At 38.8% G+C, this 17496-nt stretch overlaps 2 protein-coding genes across 5 annotated transcripts in view; one reads left to right on the top strand and one right to left on the bottom strand.

Moving 5' to 3' along the window:
• Positions 1–623, top strand: part of Cep95 (centrosomal protein 95) — a 29995-nt gene extending 29372 nt beyond the window's left edge. For all 4 annotated transcript variants that reach the window (XM_090349917.1, XM_090349919.1, XM_090349916.1 and 1 more), the window contains 2 exons: positions 22–93; positions 352–623. In XM_090349917.1, the coding sequence (XP_090206043.1) occupies positions 22–93; positions 352–528 (249 nt within the window). In that variant the 3' untranslated portion in view covers positions 529–623. The remainder of the gene's footprint in view (positions 1–21; positions 94–351) is intronic.
• A 1443-nt stretch (positions 624–2066) lies between these two features.
• The window catches only part of Smurf2 (SMAD specific E3 ubiquitin protein ligase 2), a 65878-nt gene continuing 50448 nt past the window's right edge, over positions 2067–17496 (bottom strand). The window contains exons 14-20 of the mRNA XM_090349915.1: positions 15931–16045; positions 13732–13910; positions 11382–11519; positions 8971–9091; positions 7252–7453; positions 5909–5984; positions 2067–5615 (exon numbers count right to left, since the gene is read on the bottom strand). Of these exons, the coding sequence (XP_090206041.1) occupies positions 5516–5615; positions 5909–5984; positions 7252–7453; positions 8971–9091; positions 11382–11519; positions 13732–13910; positions 15931–16045 (931 nt within the window). The 3' untranslated portion in view covers positions 2067–5515. The remainder of the gene's footprint in view (positions 5616–5908; positions 5985–7251; positions 7454–8970; positions 9092–11381; positions 11520–13731; positions 13911–15930; positions 16046–17496) is intronic.

Below are 17496 nucleotides of genomic sequence, written 5' to 3'. Positions count from 1 at the left end.
TTTTCCCTCTTCCCTATCAAGTTTTCGCTATTGGCAGAAGCCATATCACAGGAACGGCAGGCACTGAAGTCCAGAGAGAAATCCCAGGCCCAGGTAATGACAAACAGAATGGAAAATAATTGACTTATATCTTAAGGCAATAGAAAACTGTATTATACCTTTTAAAAGACTGGAGAGACTACTAGTAAGAAAATCTGTCTAAAACTCAAGACTTATTATCCTATGAGTCTCATATCTATTCAGGACTCTGTCAAGCTGCTGGTAAGTTGTAAAAGTCATCACAGGGGCTTGACAGGCGGGGAGGTGAGAAAAAAATGGGAGGAATATCTGTGAACATGAATTCTCTTTCAGATGTTACATAAAGTGAAGAGAGAGCTGAGATCCAAGATGGAGAAGGAAATCCAGCAACTACAGTGCATGATAACACAGAATGACGACGATGCTTTCTTCCGGGAACTGGAAGCTGAGCGCTTCAAGGCTCGGCTGCAGCTTGCTTCCTTTCAGTACAGTAAAAATCCCATCCCCTGAGGCTAGGTGGTTTTTGGAGGCCTTTACCTGAACAGTGCTAAAACTGAGCCAGTAAACAGTGTACACGGAATCATTTTTAATGCCTTATGTATTCATTCCAGTACTTATAATTTTTTTAAATAAAAACTATTTTTAAAAGTTTCTGCTTTTGACTTTATGATCTAAAACCAGGAAAAAAGAGACTAAAAGCATGTTCTTCACAATCTTATTTGTGCTTAAGCAATTAACTAGTTTTGAATGGGCAACCACCTTCCTGGAGCCTATTGCTACAATTCAACAGAAGATAGTATATATTAGTAATAAATAAAAACACCCCAATACTTTACTGAAAAAAGGAAAAAGAAAAATCGCAGAATTGAGAGTAAAGTTAGAAGTGTGGCCTTGGTGACCCATGGCTGTGTGGTGCATGTGTCCATGTGGTGAGAGGATGTGGGGTGGTGGAGGCCTACAGGAGGAAGCTGAGGGTCCACACTTCATAGGAGCACTAGTGATGACAGGGAAGGAGGTAGAGCCAGCTCAAAGCAGGCAAAGTCTGTGTACCAACTCCCATCTGCCAGCCAGGGGCACGTGGGACAAGAAACAAGACTCAGGGGATAAATCTTCTTCCACAGTGAGGGCATTTCCATGAAGAGCTTGAAAGCAGTCAAGGATATTGGAGACATTGCTTATGAGAACCAGGGAAAGCCAAGGGCAGGCTGGGAAATGGGAGGCTCCATGAGGGCAGCAAATGTGCGATCAGGAGGCCTTAGGCTGGGAATCTACCCTAGTGAAGAGTAGAAAACCATCTGGGATGGAAAGTACAAAAAAAATGTAAAGGACCCAGTTAGCCTTCATTATAGATAACAATACAAATTGCAGATTACAATGCACAGAATTTCCTCAAACAGAAGTCAAATTTGGGAATGATTTGTACACTAATACCAAAAAGCCTTAATGTACTAACACATACGTTTTAGATCAGACCAATAAACATGGTGATATGAGATCAAGTACATGGTTCCAGAAGAGTATCAAAGTGCAGTATGCTTACCTCACACTCGTGCACCATGGCTGCGCCCAGGCATCCCAGGAAGGATAAACCTACGGACATAGCTGGACTTTCAGCCACTGGCACTTAACAGAGCAGTGAGTTGTAGCTCTTCAAATCCACAGCTTCTTGGGAACATAGAACTGATTTCCCCATTTTTGTTTCATTGCTCAACACAGGATAGGCTGAACCCAACTGACCTGGTACCAAGGGCTTTTGGGAGTACATCACTCCTCCCTACCACACCTAGCAGCAACTCAAAAATCCCCACACAACACCTAACAGCTGACCCACCAGACCGCCAAGGCAGGGAGCACACCTTCATACTCAGCCTGGACATGCCAAACCCTGAGCGCTCAGGTTTAGCAGCTATCCTGCTAGAGCTTCAAATTGAGGCATCAAACCCAGGATGGCATGCATCCTCCTTTTGTGACTATCACCCTTGGATAAACCAAGTTTTTAGAAAACAATTCATTACAAACACAATGTTCTTAAAAAACTTTGTTGCTGTGACAGTGCAAACAGCATTCATTTTATTGCTCAACTTTAGCATGGGCACATACATAGTTAATTTTTTTAAAACCATTTATACAGATGTTATTGATAAAGCTCATGTAACAACTGGGTGAAAAAATACAAGGAATATCAAAGCTAAAACAATCTGTAATAAATACAAATACAATGAAAATGATAAAAACTTTGTTTTAAAGTCAGTTTGAGAGAGGAAGAATATTACATAAAGTGAACTAATTACACCTAGAAATAAAACAACTCAGCATTTGGTACAATCATCATCCTAACATAAGCATGTTAAATACCACAAATGGCACCCGTTGATGGTAAGCTGCAGATAAGCAGGAGCTGCTCTACCAAAGTGAGAAGGGGCAGAACCCTCTCCAATGCCCACCAGTGCAATCAGTCCAATACAGCCCACGTTCCAAGCAGATTTAGTGTTGTAAAGTAAGACAAATTATCCTTAAAAGAGAAACTTGTGCTCTTGACCGTAAATACAAGAGGAAGAAAAGACAACAAACTATGTGCAAAACAAAATGTACACTATACACAGCACTATTTTAAATTTCTTTACACCAAAAAAATAAGGCCCTCTGATTCAAAACTCACCTCTGTACTGCTAATGAGTTCTACAAAGCAATCATTCACTTCATAATTAAACATTCATGATGGAATAATATGGAAGGGTGACATCACATAACTGAATTAACACAACTAGAGAAAGGATAAAGAAAAAGCAGTTAAGAGGGGACATGTGGAAATAAATATAAATATTCACATTAAACACCAGGTGCAAGTCCAAGTTCAATGACATTAAGTCTTTCAGTTTTCTTAGCACCTATTTTGAAGTAAATGGGGTGACATAATTTTGAAACTGAAACCTAAATCATTATTTTCATATGTCATGTTGGTGATCCCACAGACTGTCATGTAGGGTGATTTTCTTTTAAAGCTCTAATAGGTCATTACAAAGTTAAAAGGCACTCAAAAAGCGGTGGTGTTTGCCTGCTTTATGTTGTACATGAAAACAACTGATAGTAGCTTTTTAGTATTACCACATCCTTGTCAGGCAGATTTCTATAAAGTGTTCATCGTGTATTTTATACTGAAAGATTTTAGAGGAGGCACAATTATAAACTGCATTAGTGCTTTAAATATAAAACAGAGGTGGATCTATAAGCTAGGTGATCTTATGAATGCTGAAAATTACCTATAAGCAAATAGCAGAGACCCATTTCCACACATTTCAAAATGTTCTTCAGTATTACAAAGAATGCAGTAGGAAAACCCAAAGTATTTGGGAAGGAAAAGGTATTGTAAGCACATCACCATGGCACAGTTGGGAGTTCAGACTAACTTATCCATAGTGGTCAAATTTGGCCAAACAAAATATATTTAAATACTGAAGAACCACAAAGTAGTTCTCAACAAAAACAAAAACAAAAAAGCAGCAAAGTTCCCTCCCCACTTTTATTTACCCATTCCCTGCCCTACTCCACTCCACCCTCTGAAAGCTTTGTTTCAACTTCAATATTTAAAAAATAAGAATGGAAGCTGCTTTGAGGCAAGGACAGTGAGGTGGGTGGAGGCCCTTCCTAGCATCTCTTCTTTCCCCTCTGACCACTCCTCAGCCGCCTCCCTCTGAGGAGCTGTCTTCAAAAGCACAGACTGAAACCTATGCCATGACATGAAACACCACACAGGGACCTGTTCACTTGAGGATTAAAGCTGCAAAATTTAAGCCAATTACTAAAATTTGCTATGCTTACTTTACTCATCTATGTTTAAAAAACAGCTCACACTTTTTGGTGGCTGAACTTAAAAATCCATTTGTGATTTTAGATTTTTGCCAACCCCTCACTCTAGAGTTTGGGTTGCCTTCTGGATCAAAGCACATGCCATACATCAGTGCCTGGAAGTCATCTGTGGAGTCTCAGCACTGACAACTGTGACTGCCTTCCTTCCAAAATGAATCCTTCAGTTTTAAAATTATTTCATTCACGAAATTGGAAGGCTTTTGCTGTTTTGTTTTTAAGGCAGGATCCTGCTTTGTAGCCCAGGCTGGCCTCCTAAGTATTCGGACTACAGGTGTGTGCCACCACACCTGGCTTCACTCTTTTTTTCTTAGTAATGAGATTCCTTACCACCCATTACTACCTCCAGTTCACCCTGTGATGTAAAACAGGGTTTTTCTTTTTCTTTTCTTTTTTCCTTTGCCAGTCTTGGGCTTGAACTCAGGGCCTGAGCGCTGTCCTTGGGCTTTCTCAAGGCTAGAGCTCGACCACTTGAGCCACAACACCATTTCTGGCGGTTTTTTTCTGTGTATGTGGTACCAAGGAATCGAACCCAGGTCTTTGTGCATACTAGGCAAACACTCTACCACTAGGCCAAACTTCCAGCCTAAAACAGGATTTCTTAAGCTCACTAAATAGTCTTGAGAATGAAAGTTTCCTTTCTGAATAATTTTAGCCAATTAAAACCATGAACATCCAAACAAAGCTTCAGGATGAGTTACTTGATAGAAAATTACACTGTCATTAAAATATAAATTAGGTGCACTTATTAGATACTTTGGTTTACAGAAATTATGTTAAAGACAAGCTTACCTAACAAAGAATGAAAATCCCAGCCCACCTGCACGCTGAGAAACTATAAAAACACAGTATTTCAGTTTAAGATGAAAGTAAATCCAAAATACCTGACCATGTTGATTCAAGATAAAAATATTAGGGTTTTAAAGTCTTCTTAAAAACAGGGAGCCCCTGAATACATCTTAACATAGCAAATAACTACTAAGTCTAGACTAAATGGTCGCATTAGGAATTTGAAAACCAAAATTAAATACCTATTTCCAGGAAATTCATGATTGAAAAATACAAAAACCCACTTAGGCTAGCTTGAAATATATGATGCAAAGTATAATGCTCTGCTATAGAAAGACATAATCAAACATGTAATGGCTTAATTTCTGAAAGAGAATAATTCTGTTAGTCAATTGTTTACAAAGGTAGAATAATTCAAAATAACTTTATTTTTAACAAAGAATAAGTACAGGAGCTGTTTGAAATCGTGTAATCAAAATGAAATGTGACTTGTACCGACTGCTGGATCTGTCTTGATGTATAAAGACTTGAAATCTGTGAAGTAATTTGAATAGATTGCCTTTTATAAAAATAGTAGTAGTCTTTAAGTGTAGAATACTGCCTAACTCTGGAAATGCAGGGAAGTCAGCATTCTTTAGGTTCAAGATATGAATTTTAAATAGCAGCTGAATGTGTCCTCATGGCAAAGCATAAAGACCTCTTTTCCTTGAAAAGGAATTTGCAAAGTGTCCTTTCCCTCACAGCGCCCTGCCATGGAAGGAGGTGGGTTCCTGTACTTCAGCCTCCTCTGAAACGGTGAAAGGAGGCTGTGGTCAGGGCATAAATAGAGTTCTGGGCAAGCCCCTCATTCCACAGCAAATCCACATGTTTCTTCGATGGCTGTTAGCAGCTTCTCATAGAGCTTTTCATAGCTTTCATAGGGTGGAATGTCTATTCGGTTGAAGCTGTGAGCAAACAAATCGTATTTTACAGTTTATTCAAAATAAATAAACAAGTCTAGTTAAGTCCATAACACACTGACTGTCATCCTGTGTCACATAGAAAACTTAAATGATGGCATTTCTCTTTAAAAGAGATCTCTCCTACCAATATCTGACTATTTGTAACTTTTAAATCACTTGTCAGTTACTTATTCTTTTTAAAGGTGCATTTATTAATAAAAACAGTAAGTGAAAAGTCAACTCTGGAAATAACACCAACCTACACAGACAGAGAGAAATCTACAAAAATAACTCACCAAGTATGGGCTTTGGGCAGGTTGTTCGTGCAGGCATCAATCTGGTGTATGGTGAAGAGCCGTGGGCCTGCAGCACCTAACAATGAAGGAAATGTGGGTCAAACCACCATCTCCAAAATCTTGTAACTAAACTGGTACATAAACCACACAACAGGGCCGGGAGTTTGGCCTAGTGGTTAAAGTGCTTGCCTAGCATGCATGAAGACCCAGGTTCGATTCTTCAGTACCACATACATAGAAAAAAACCGGAAGTGGTACTGAGGCTCAAGTGGTAGAGCTCTAGCCTTGTGAAAATCCAAGGACAGTGCTCAGGCCCTGAGCTCAAGCCCAGGACTGGCAAAAATAAATAAATAAATAAACCACACAACATACAGAGGGGAAATGCTCGAAATCCACACATGCTACCTCATGGAGGCAGGGAAAGAATCTTGAGTTCTGAAAGTTGGAACTGACTATGGATAAGGCTGGATGCTTGATGACGTTAGCATTTCATTTGAGAAAAAGTTCAGGACTGAATCCTTTTACAAACTTCTTTTGTGGAAAATCAAATTTCTGAAAGAATGATTAAAAAAAAAAACCTACAAGCACGGCTTACATCTGTAATCCTAACTACTCAGGAGGCTGAGATCTGAGGATCTCAGTTCAAAGCCAGCCTAGGCAGGAACGTCTGTGACTCTTACCTCCAATTACCTATCACTAAGCTAGAAGTAAAGCTATAACTCAAGTGGTAGATTGTCAGTCTTGAGAAAAAAAAGCTCAGAAATAGAGCCGGGCCTTGAGTTCAAGCCCCAGGATGAGCATGCACATACAGAGAAAAAAGAAGGTAAAGGGAAGGGGGAAGAGTAATGGGAAAGGGGAAAAACAGTGATTAGACATCAATGGTCTAAAGCAATGCAGTAATTCAAGTACTCTGACCAAACAGATGGCTTCTGAGATTCCTGCTGACTCTATTAAAAGAAAGAATGGACAATAAAAGCCAGGCATCCCAGATGGATGAATGCTTTGCCAGGATGAGATATGGATACAGAAATGGATAACTTCTCCTACAGGAATGTCTGACTGAATTAAAAGCAAGGTGACCTGAAAATGGAAGGCAGAGCATTAGCACATACATGTAGCAAATACAGTATCAATGTATTTGCCAAAAACTCCCCAGAAAAAGGATCTTGGTAGAGGATAAGAGAAGGGAAGAGAAGGGACCATCAGGTAAAAACTAAAGATCAGAAATGAACAGAAAAGAGCACCTATTAGCCCATAATTTGTGAAATATCTCTATAAACAAAACACTGTTACCCAAATCCTAGCAGACTCGGTGTACCTGCCTCTATCCCTCCAGATTTTACCTTGAAGAGCCTTGAAGCCCTGCAGAGGCACTCTAGACGACCCTGTCACAAACTGAAGCAATCGTGCTCGTCTCTCTTCATCAAAAAACTCCACAGCTTTCCAGAACCACTTGACGACGTTGCTATCTGGTGTGCAGTGTTTTAATCGGGTGTTTATCTTCCAGTCACTGACATCTATTTTTCCAAGTCCACAAATAATAAGCTGTTAAAACATTGCAGAAGTGGTGAGCCAGTGAGAACCAAAGCCATGCCCCAAATTTCTCAAAATATACCTTTGCAGCATGGCACATACAAGAAACATCTGGACAACTTTTCAAAATCAATACAACAGATGCAATGCCGATTTAAATTTTGTGTTTTGGTGACAGGATCTGTATTTTTTTTTTTTTTTGCCAGTCCTGGGCTTGGGCTCAGGGCTTGAGCACTGTCCTTGGACTTTCTCAAGGCTAGAGCTCTACCACTTGAGCCTCAGCACCACTTCTGGCTTTTTGCTCTATATGGGGTACCGAGGAATCGAACCCGGGTCTTCATGCATGCTAGGCAAGCACTCTACCACTAGGCCAAACTCCCAGCCCCAGGATCTGTATTTTAAAAACTCCAGAGATAGGTTCTCTCTCTGGGGTCTGAGAATCATCATTGTAACGGACTTGATATGAAAATTCCATTATTTCATAATGGGTTTCTAATTATTTTAATGGACAGAAATTGAGACTTAGAATACCTGCAGTTTCCATGTGCCTTCTTCAATACCACATCACTTTAGATTCAACACTTAGCAGTCTGATTTAGGCACATTCAGCTCTGCCCCTAGGCCATCATTTCATCTGCCATAATCCATTAGTTACCTTTACTTCATTACATCCCGTGAGGGCAATCCAGAGGCATAACTACTCAAGAAATGTGTGCCGAGTGAGTGATGAACACAAGTTGCTCACAATCTTAAATTGTATTAAAATATGAACTGCACAAACATAGTCATATAGTCTTCCATGTGGCATCCTCATGCAGGGTCTTTATAAATGAACTACATAAAATTTTTAGGAGTCAAGAATGTAGCCTAGTGGTAGAGTGCTTGCTTAGCACTGCACAAAGCCCTGGGCTTGATTCCTCAATACCACATACACAGAAAAAAGCCAGAAGTGGTGCTGTGGCTCAAGTAGTAGAGCTCTAGTCTTGACCAAAAAAATTCTCAAGGACAATGCCCAAGCCCTGAGTTCAAGCCCCAACACTGGCCGAAAAAAAAAAAAAAATCTGATACTGTACTAAAACATCTCCTTAGAATCTAGACTAATTTACAGCTCATCTAACATGTTTACAACAGTGAATTATGATAGTATACAGTATAAAGCATAATGGAACTGGGCACTGGTGACTCACTAGCTACTCAGGAGGCTAAGAGCTGAGGATCATAGTTCAAAGCCAGCCCAGGAAGGAAGTTCATGAGATTCTTTCTCCAACTGACCACAAAAAAAGACAGAAGAGGACCTGTGACTCAAGTGGTAGAGTTCTAGCCTTGAGTGAAAAAGCTCAGGGACAATGCCTAGGCCCTGAGTTCAAGCCCCACAACCAACAGGAGTAACAAAAAAAAAACATATTCTAGATTTTATGTAGTTATTGCTTGTAATCTAATATAACATTAAAATAATGCACACATGTTTTCCCAAGAAATTTTAAGAATTTCATTAGGAGAAAATATGTCATTAACATAAACACACTGACCTCTAACTCCTTCTCATCAAATGTCTTCAGCAGATGCTGTGGAATTACTTCATTAAATCCTTTCTGCAGGGCTAGGAATTGAGCCTCAATGCCTCGTAGAAATCTCCAGTTCACATAGAGCCTGTAAACATTAGGTAGGGTTCCACTTTATCATATATATTCAGATTTGATCATTACTATGAGTCTCTATTTTAGTAACATTGTACTTTACCAGCATGTAGCATCAAAAATTTAGTCTGTTGGGACTGGGGTGTAGCTCATGTTAAAGTGTTTGCCTAGCAAATATAAGGCCCAAGAAAATAGAAAGAGGAAAGAATAGAAAAAAAAAAAAAAACAAGAGGGGAAGATAGAGGGGGAAAAAAATCACACTGAGGAATGAAAAAGAATTTAAGAGCCAGGCACCAGAGGTACACACCTGTATTTCTACTTACTAAGGAGGCTAAGATCTGAGGATTATGGTTTGAAGCCAGCCCGGGCAGGAAAATCTATGAGACTCTTATCTCCAATAAACTACTCCAAAAAGCCAGAAGTGAGGGCCGTGGGTTTGGCCTAGTGGTAAGAGTGCTTGCCTAGCATGCACAAAGATCCAGGTTGAATTCCTTGGTACCACATGCATAGAAAAAGCTGGAAGTGGTGCTATGGCTCAAGTGGCAGAGTGCTACCCTTGAGAAAAGCCCAAGGATAGTGCTCAAGCCCTGAGTTCAGGCCCCACGACTAGCAAAAAAAAAAAAAAAAAAAAAAGCCAGAAGTGGTACTGTGGCTCAAGTGGTAGAGCACTCGCCTGGAGCAAAGGAAGCTAAGGGACAGTACCTAGGCCCAAAATGCAAGCCCCACCACTGGGTAGGGTGGGGGGGGGAGAAAGGGAGCATTTTAATTCCCAAAAATCTCTAATGGGAGCAGTGGACTATAAGTAACTTAATACAGATAAAAAGTGGTAGCCTTCCATCACCAAAAGCCTCAATAAGCAACTCTTAAAATCAGAGAAATCCCTGGTACTTTAAGTCTTAAGAGCTTATATGGGTCAAAAGTTAAAGTTCTAGTTGGGAATTTGGCATTTGGCATAGTGGGAGTGCTTGCCTAGCATGTATGAAGACCTGGGTTCTACTCCTCAGTGCTACATATACAGAAAAGGCCAGAAGTGGTACTGTGGCCCAAATGGAGGAATGCTAGCCTTGAGAAAGCCCAAGAACAGTACTAAGGCCCTGAGTTCAAGGCCCAGGCCTGGCAAAAAAAAAAAAAAAGTTAAAATTCCAAGGGCTGAAGGTGCAATTGCAGTTGTATGTGCATAACATCTGAAAGTCCCTAAATTTAATCTCTATCCTAAAAAGGGGAAGGGAGGGAGGGAGGGAGGCCCTTCTAAACTACAGTATACATGACAATAATAAGAATAAAAAGGACTACTTTTTGGCTTTATTTGGAAGTACTGGAATGTGTTGGTGATTTGTTTGTTTGAAGAAGAGAGGGTCAAAAAGAAAATAGTAATACCCAAAATGAGAGGAACACAATAAAAGACAATAGTAAGCACTTTTGAATAAATACTCCCTATTCCCTGGAAGCTGTAAAAACTCTGGAAGGTATCATTGCACCAAGAAAATTACACTAAGATACATGTTTTCTTTTTTTCTTGTTTTTGAGACAGGTCTTACTATGCAACAAAGGCTGGCCTTAAACTCTCCTCTACACTTCTGCCTTAGCCTCCTGAGTACGGGCACCGTTGTCCAGGGAAGTGAGTGAAGGAATTTCTAGTCATTCTTGAATTTTAATTAGAAATGTAATACACTCTTGCTATATACATATACACAGAAAATCAAACATTAACTATAGAGACAGAGTGAAACCTAGAAGTACATTCTTTTGCCCTCCTTATCCTCCCCTTCCCAACCACTGTCTTTGCTTTCTTCTCTAGACAAACATGCTTCTCAAATATCTTCAGTCTCACTGTAAAACAATACAAACTTCTACATAATTCTTTAAGGACTTATTTTTAAACTTGATAGCTTATGTAGCCTCTCTCTTCAAGCCACCATATAATGTACATATTTAATTATTTTCTCTGAAAATAATTTTGTAGTTAATTTTCTACAAATAATATTTAACTGGTCATCTTTATTTGTGTGACCTTAACTCTGTGTCTTTTTTTTCTGTAAAAGAGTCTTAAAATTGCCACTGAGCCCTCCTGGCTGAGGCCATCTTGGCCTTTCAATCCTAGCTGCCAACTAACTGCTCAAATTACTGATGCCTGGAACTGCAAAAAAACAAAAAAAAACAGTGGTTATTTGAAAGCTATTAATTTCCATATGGTAGCTTATTTTGTAGCAGCAAGATTATCTAAAGACTTGCATATGTCTCCACATTAACAACCTAAAACATTCCTTAAATGTTCTGAATTCTGATCATGTAGAAGTGTTTACCTGACATATTCTTTTTTATTTTCTTCTGTAACAGGGATACTTTTGCCATTTGGTTTAAGTTCATGCTGAATAATTTCACCATATGCATTATGTTCAACACAGAAGGTATGATCCAAAACACCTGTAATATCATTTTCACTATGTGGGAAAAAGAAAAAATATATGTAAGTGAGCCTTAAACAACAGATACTACGGTATTTCAGCAGGTGAGACAGATTCAGCTAAAATGTTTTATGTGATAGCTCACGAGCTTTAGTCTTCAAAAATACAGATAGCATTTTATTTTCTGAGAACTAAGAGCCTTGGACAAGCTAGACTTTGAGCCACTATATAGCAAAACTTTAGTTATGTATGGTTTTTAGATAAAAAGCCTGAACAGAATTCAACACCCTCAAGTGACCAAATATCAGATCATCTCCAGTGAAAAAGTGGTATGTGGCTTTTGCAAAATGAATCATTGACAATTTATCTTTGTAAACAGATTTGAAGTGGGGGTGGAGGGGGGGTGCCGCAGTGGCTCACGCCTGTAATCCTAGCTACTCAGGAGGCTGAGATCTGAGGATCAAGGTTCAAAGCCAGCCCAGGCACAAAAGAACCTGAGACTCGTATCTCCAATTAACCTCTAGAAAATGGGAACTGGGGCCGAGGCTCCAGGGGTAGGGCGGTAGCCTTGAGCTGAAGAGCTCAGGGATAGCGCCCAGGCCAAGTTCAAGCCCCATGACCCACAAAAAACAAGAAAAAACCCAGTTTTGATTATTACCTCGAATGAGCTTAGTTTTTATGTTTAGCTATGGACCAAACAATCACTACTTATTGAAAAATCACAGCATAAAGAAAAAAAGAATCATGTCAATTGTAGGATGTAACTGGGGGCCAACATTCTGGATGAAACAACAAAGTATGTGCTTTCACTCAGGTGTGAAAACTGGACCTAGAAGACATACATATTCATGAACAAATATAGATATGCATAAACCCATATGCATATTTATAGGTATAACCATAGAACACGAAGAACTACTTATGGAGAAGGGAAGTATGTGTGGGGGGGGAACAAAGTGACTAATTTTGAAATACACAGTAAGTATATATGAAAACAGTATAAAGAAACTCCATGAAAGCTATCTATCAATCGTTAAAGAGACAGAAAAATAGAATTATATTCAGTGGGAGTGGATAGTGTCAGGAGAGGTTGAGCTAAGAAGAATGCACACAGTCAAAACAGATTGCAACACTGAATACAGAAAGAAGGATAACTATTGAAATTGTTCTGAGAAAGGGCAGGGAAAGGAGGGAGTGAAATTGATTCGAATACTTTATGTATGAAAAATTAACAATGAAATCTCCCCTATATAATGTAAGTTTAAAAATGAATAAAAGTCAGGTGCCAGTGGCTCATGCCTGTAATACTAGCTAATCAAGAGGCTAAGACCTGAGGATCACAGTTTGAAGCCAGGGCAGAAAAGTCCCTGTGAGACTCTGCTCTCCAATAAAGTACTCAAAAAAGCAGACATGGCATTGTGGCTCACGTGGTAGAGTGTTAGCCTTGAGCACAAAGACATTCAGCCCCAGGCCCTGAGTTCAAGCCCTAGAACCAACAAAAAAAAATTAAAAAAAAAAAATTTAAAGCCATAGAAGGAGAAATCTGTTAAATATGTACAAGACTGGAACAGAACTTGTATCACATGGAAGAAATCATTACATATGATATATCTGCAAAATAGAATACACAGATTAAACATCCCCAATTTGAAAATCCAAAACCTAAAGTATTCCAAAATCCAAAGGCTTTTCAGTGTTGACATGACATTACCAGTGGAAATATCACCCCCAACTTCATGTGATAGCTGGAAACCAAAACCAGATGCACTAAAAATATTATAAGATTATCTTTACATGTATATGGTATATGTTAAAAGCCAAATTTTGTGTCCATACTTCAGTCCTATTCCCAAGGTATCTCAAGTATGTACAAATATCCCAAAGGATTTCAGATAAAGAGATAATTTGCACCAATTTTCTTCCCTCTTGAAAGTAGCTGATATTTTCTAACATTGAAAAATGTCGTAGGGAGGGGAAGTGGGAGAAAAACATGGGAAAGGATGTTAAAAAAGAAATGTACTCACTACCTTATGAATGTAACTAACCACTCTCTCTATAATAAATTTTTTTTTAAATGTAAAATGTATAGAAGAGCAGAAGAAAGAGGAAAAGTTTCAGGTGGTCCTATCAGACAATATTTTCTGTACATATTTTTCAAAAATTTAAGTAACTTCAATAGTTTTGTAATGTATGTTTTTTAAAGCTCAGAGTCCAACCACAATGAATACATAAAAGACTTAATACGTACAGTATCCACACCAAGCTATTATGAAGGTCTGGATCAACTAACTCCATGTCATCCAAAGTAATTGATTTCCCAAGCAACTGTTTATAAAAAGGCAACGTGAAACCACCATCGATGTAATGTCCATGAAATACAGCCATCCCCATTATTCTTCCGACAAAGTGGAAATATGACAAATGCTCCTGAAAGTGATAGTCAATACTTAATGCAGAAACCAGAAGCTTTAAATAAAAAGTAAATATTTACCTTTTAATAAAAAATAAAAGCTTTTAATAAAAATTAAATATTTAAGCAACAATGATTCTGAGCTTGTTTTGTTTGAGACTGAGTAACTGACTCAGATGGTCCTCAGACTTTCAATACTTCTGCCTCAGCCCCCCTGCATGCTACGAGGATACGGCAGCCGCCAGCCATCATCGGGTAGCTTTTTTGATAAGTATCAAATTTCTATTCAATAACTATTCAAATACAGTTAGTTTAGGTTATCATATCAAAGCTCAATAATCTTCAGAAAGTATATTCATTTATTTTGTCAGTTATGGAGTTCAAACTCAGGGCCTGGACGCTGTCCCTGAGCCATTTCGTGCTACCACTTGAACCACAGCACCACTTTCAGTATTTGAATGGTTGGTTAACTGGAGATAAGAGTCTCACAAGACTTTTCTACCCTGGCTGGCTTTGAACCACTACTCAGATGCCAGCCTCCTGAGTAGCTTCTATAAATAGGAATGAGCTACCAGCACCCAGCTTAGAAAAAGTATTTTTCTAAGTCATGCTCAAGATTCTCCACTTTGTTATAAAATAGCCTATTATACAGTCAATGCTTCTCTCAGAGGGCAAAATCACGATATAATTCATCTTTTAGCAATTAGTTCAAACTACAGTCTCACTGTAGATTTATGAAACTATTTCAGATTCTGCACTTTTCCTCTCTTCTCACCTCCTACTAAGTCCTATATCTTGGAAGAAAGCTTTTCAACCTTAGACATCCCTGCTTCCTTGACATAACCAGAAACTGAACCTCTAAATTCCACAGACTGGTGACACAAGAACTGACTATGCTCCCTTGATCAAATTAATTAGTCCCTGTAGGACTTCTGGAAATATGAGGGTAATGACAGATCCAAAAAGAGTCTCCATGAAGCATACAGTAAGATGAGGAAACCTCAACACTGGACTGACATCAGGAAGCACTAGACACACCAATGGAAATAGTGAGGTCCCAAAGAGATCTTATCTACACATCTCTAATAAAGAATTCCCACCAACTTTTTCAATGTGATTGAATTTATTTGGTTTTATCATCATGGACTGCTCTGCTAGTTGGATGCATGTTAAAATTCTTTCACATCTGAAATAAACCTTAAGCTTATCATTAACTCTCCCAACCTCCTTTGAGATTTTTTTGGTACTTGAGATAGAACTTGGGGCTTTGAATATGCTTGGCAAGCCTTTCTGTTTTGTTTTTTTTCAGATACAACTTTGTGCTTTTGCCCTGAGCACTCCTCAGAATACTCCGGTGTTCTTTAAAAAGTCATTATTTAATCAATTATATATTTCCTCTTCTAAACAACTGTTCTGTTCTATTCTTGGGGCTGGAAGCATAGGCTAGTGGCAGAGTGCTCACCTCACATACACAAAGCCCTGGGTTCGATTCATCGGAAGTGATGCTGTAACTCAAGTGGCAGAGCACTAGCCTTGAGCAAAATGTGTCCAAGGACAGTATGCAGACCCTGAGTTCAATCTCCACAACTGGCAAAAAAAAAAAACAAGGACTTTTCTTTTGTCAGTCCTGGGTCTTAAACTGAACTCAAGGCCTTAATACTGTTCCTGAGCTTCTTTTGCTCAATGCTAGCACTCTTGAGCCACAGCACCACTTTCAGCTTTTTCTGTTTAAATGGTACTGAGGAATTGAACCAAGGGCTTCATGCATTCGAGGCAAGCACTCTATCACTAAGACACATTCCCAGCCCAACAACTATTATTTCTGATAGGACCTGTCATAAATAACAAATATCCCTGCTCCTAAACTGGTACATACACCCAAGCATTCACTTGAGAAAATTTTCTAGAAGAGGAATTGAAGAGACAAAAGATTAAAACAAGTAATTCCTATAAAATACACTACCATTTAAAGATGAAAAAGCATTATAGTGTATTATAGAAATCAATCTAATTCATTATCCCAACTATAAAGCATACCGGATTAACAGCAGAATCAGGATTGATCTGCAATGTATAGATGTCATCTCTTGAATACTGGAAGAGGCCATAGTATGGATTCAACATTTCATGTGACAGGAGATACAACCATTCCCTAGAAAACAAAATGTAGTAAAGAATAATCATAATCAATACATTTTTATTAAGGTATGCCATTAGTTGCATTAGCAAAGTTGTATGTAAATATGGGTGTATGTGAACTAAGGACCCTTAAATGCTCTACACTTGAACCATATGCCAATCCAAGAACTAGGAACTAGGCCAAACTCCCAGACCAGGACTAATTTTTGATACATAAAATCACACCAAAAAAGTCTACCATGATCAAGCAGCAAATGAAAATATTTATTACACTGAAGTTATTGCTCAATTTTTTTTACTTCAGTATCAAAAAGTGTAAGGGTGGGGCTGGGAGTTTGGCCTAGTGGTAGAATGTTTGCCTAGCATGCACGAAGACCCAGGTTCGATTCCTTGGTAACACATACTTAGAAAAAGCCAGAAGTGGTGCTGAGGCTCAAGTGATATCTAGCCTTGAGAAAATTCTAAGGATAGTGCTCAGACCCTGAGCTCAAGCCCAGGACTGGCAAAAAAAAAAGTGTAAGGGTTTCATTTAGCAGTTCAGTTACTCATGAGATGCCATAAGCCAATACATTTCATTGCATGCCAAGCCAATTTATAATCCATGAGAAATATAAAACAAAAAAAAGAGTCCTGTTTTATTGAAAGAAAAAAAATTGCCAGGTGAGGTGGTTCAGGTCTGCAATTCTAGCTACTCAGAAGACTGAGATCTGAGGGTCACAGTTCAAAGCCAGTCTGAGCACTAAAGTCTGTGAGACTCTTATCTTCAATTAACCATTAGAAAACTGAGGGAAAAAAACAAAACAAAAAAACAAACAAACAAAACCCTCTTATTGTGCAGACTATCCTGGTCCAGTCCAATGAAGGTAGATTAGTGGAAATAAAAAATAATGCAAAATAAATTTGCTCATTCAGAAAAAGGAGTGCTTTCATGTTTGTATTGTTTCAGTAAGTTTTACACCTGGGTGAATGCTTACACCTGTAATTTCTACAACCTCATTTCACAATGAAATCCCTTTTTTTTTCTCTTTTTTTGCCAGTCTTGGGTTTGGGCTCAGGGCCTGAGTACTGTACTTGACTTTCTCAAGGCAAGCACTCTACCACTTGAGCCTCAGCACCACTTCTGGCTTTTTTCTATGTATGTGGTACTGAGGAATCAAACCCGGGTCTTCGTGCATGCTAGGCAAGCACTCTACCACTAGGCCAAACTCCCCTGAAATCCCTTTTTGTATAGCTAATGTATACTAATAAAAAGGCAAAAAAAATAAACATTTTCTATGAACATCATATAAATGATTTTATCTAAACTCTGATTATTTTTTAACATTTACTGTTTTTTTTTTTTTTTGGTCTGTGTGGGACTTGAACTCAGGGTCTAGGTACTGTCCCTGAGCTTTTCTGTTCAAATACAGCTCTACCACTGTGAGCACAGCTCTATTGCTGGTTCTCTGGCGCCTAACTAGAGAT

The sequence above is a fragment of the Megascapheus bottae genome, chromosome 17 (genome assembly GCF_031878675.1).
Source record: "Megascapheus bottae isolate mThoBot1 chromosome 17, mThoBot2.hap1, whole genome shotgun sequence".
In the NCBI taxonomy this organism is placed as follows: Eukaryota; Metazoa; Chordata; class Mammalia; order Rodentia; family Geomyidae; genus Megascapheus; species Megascapheus bottae.
Note: the sequence above shows the minus strand (reverse complement) of the source record. Positions and strands in the feature narration are given on the sequence as shown.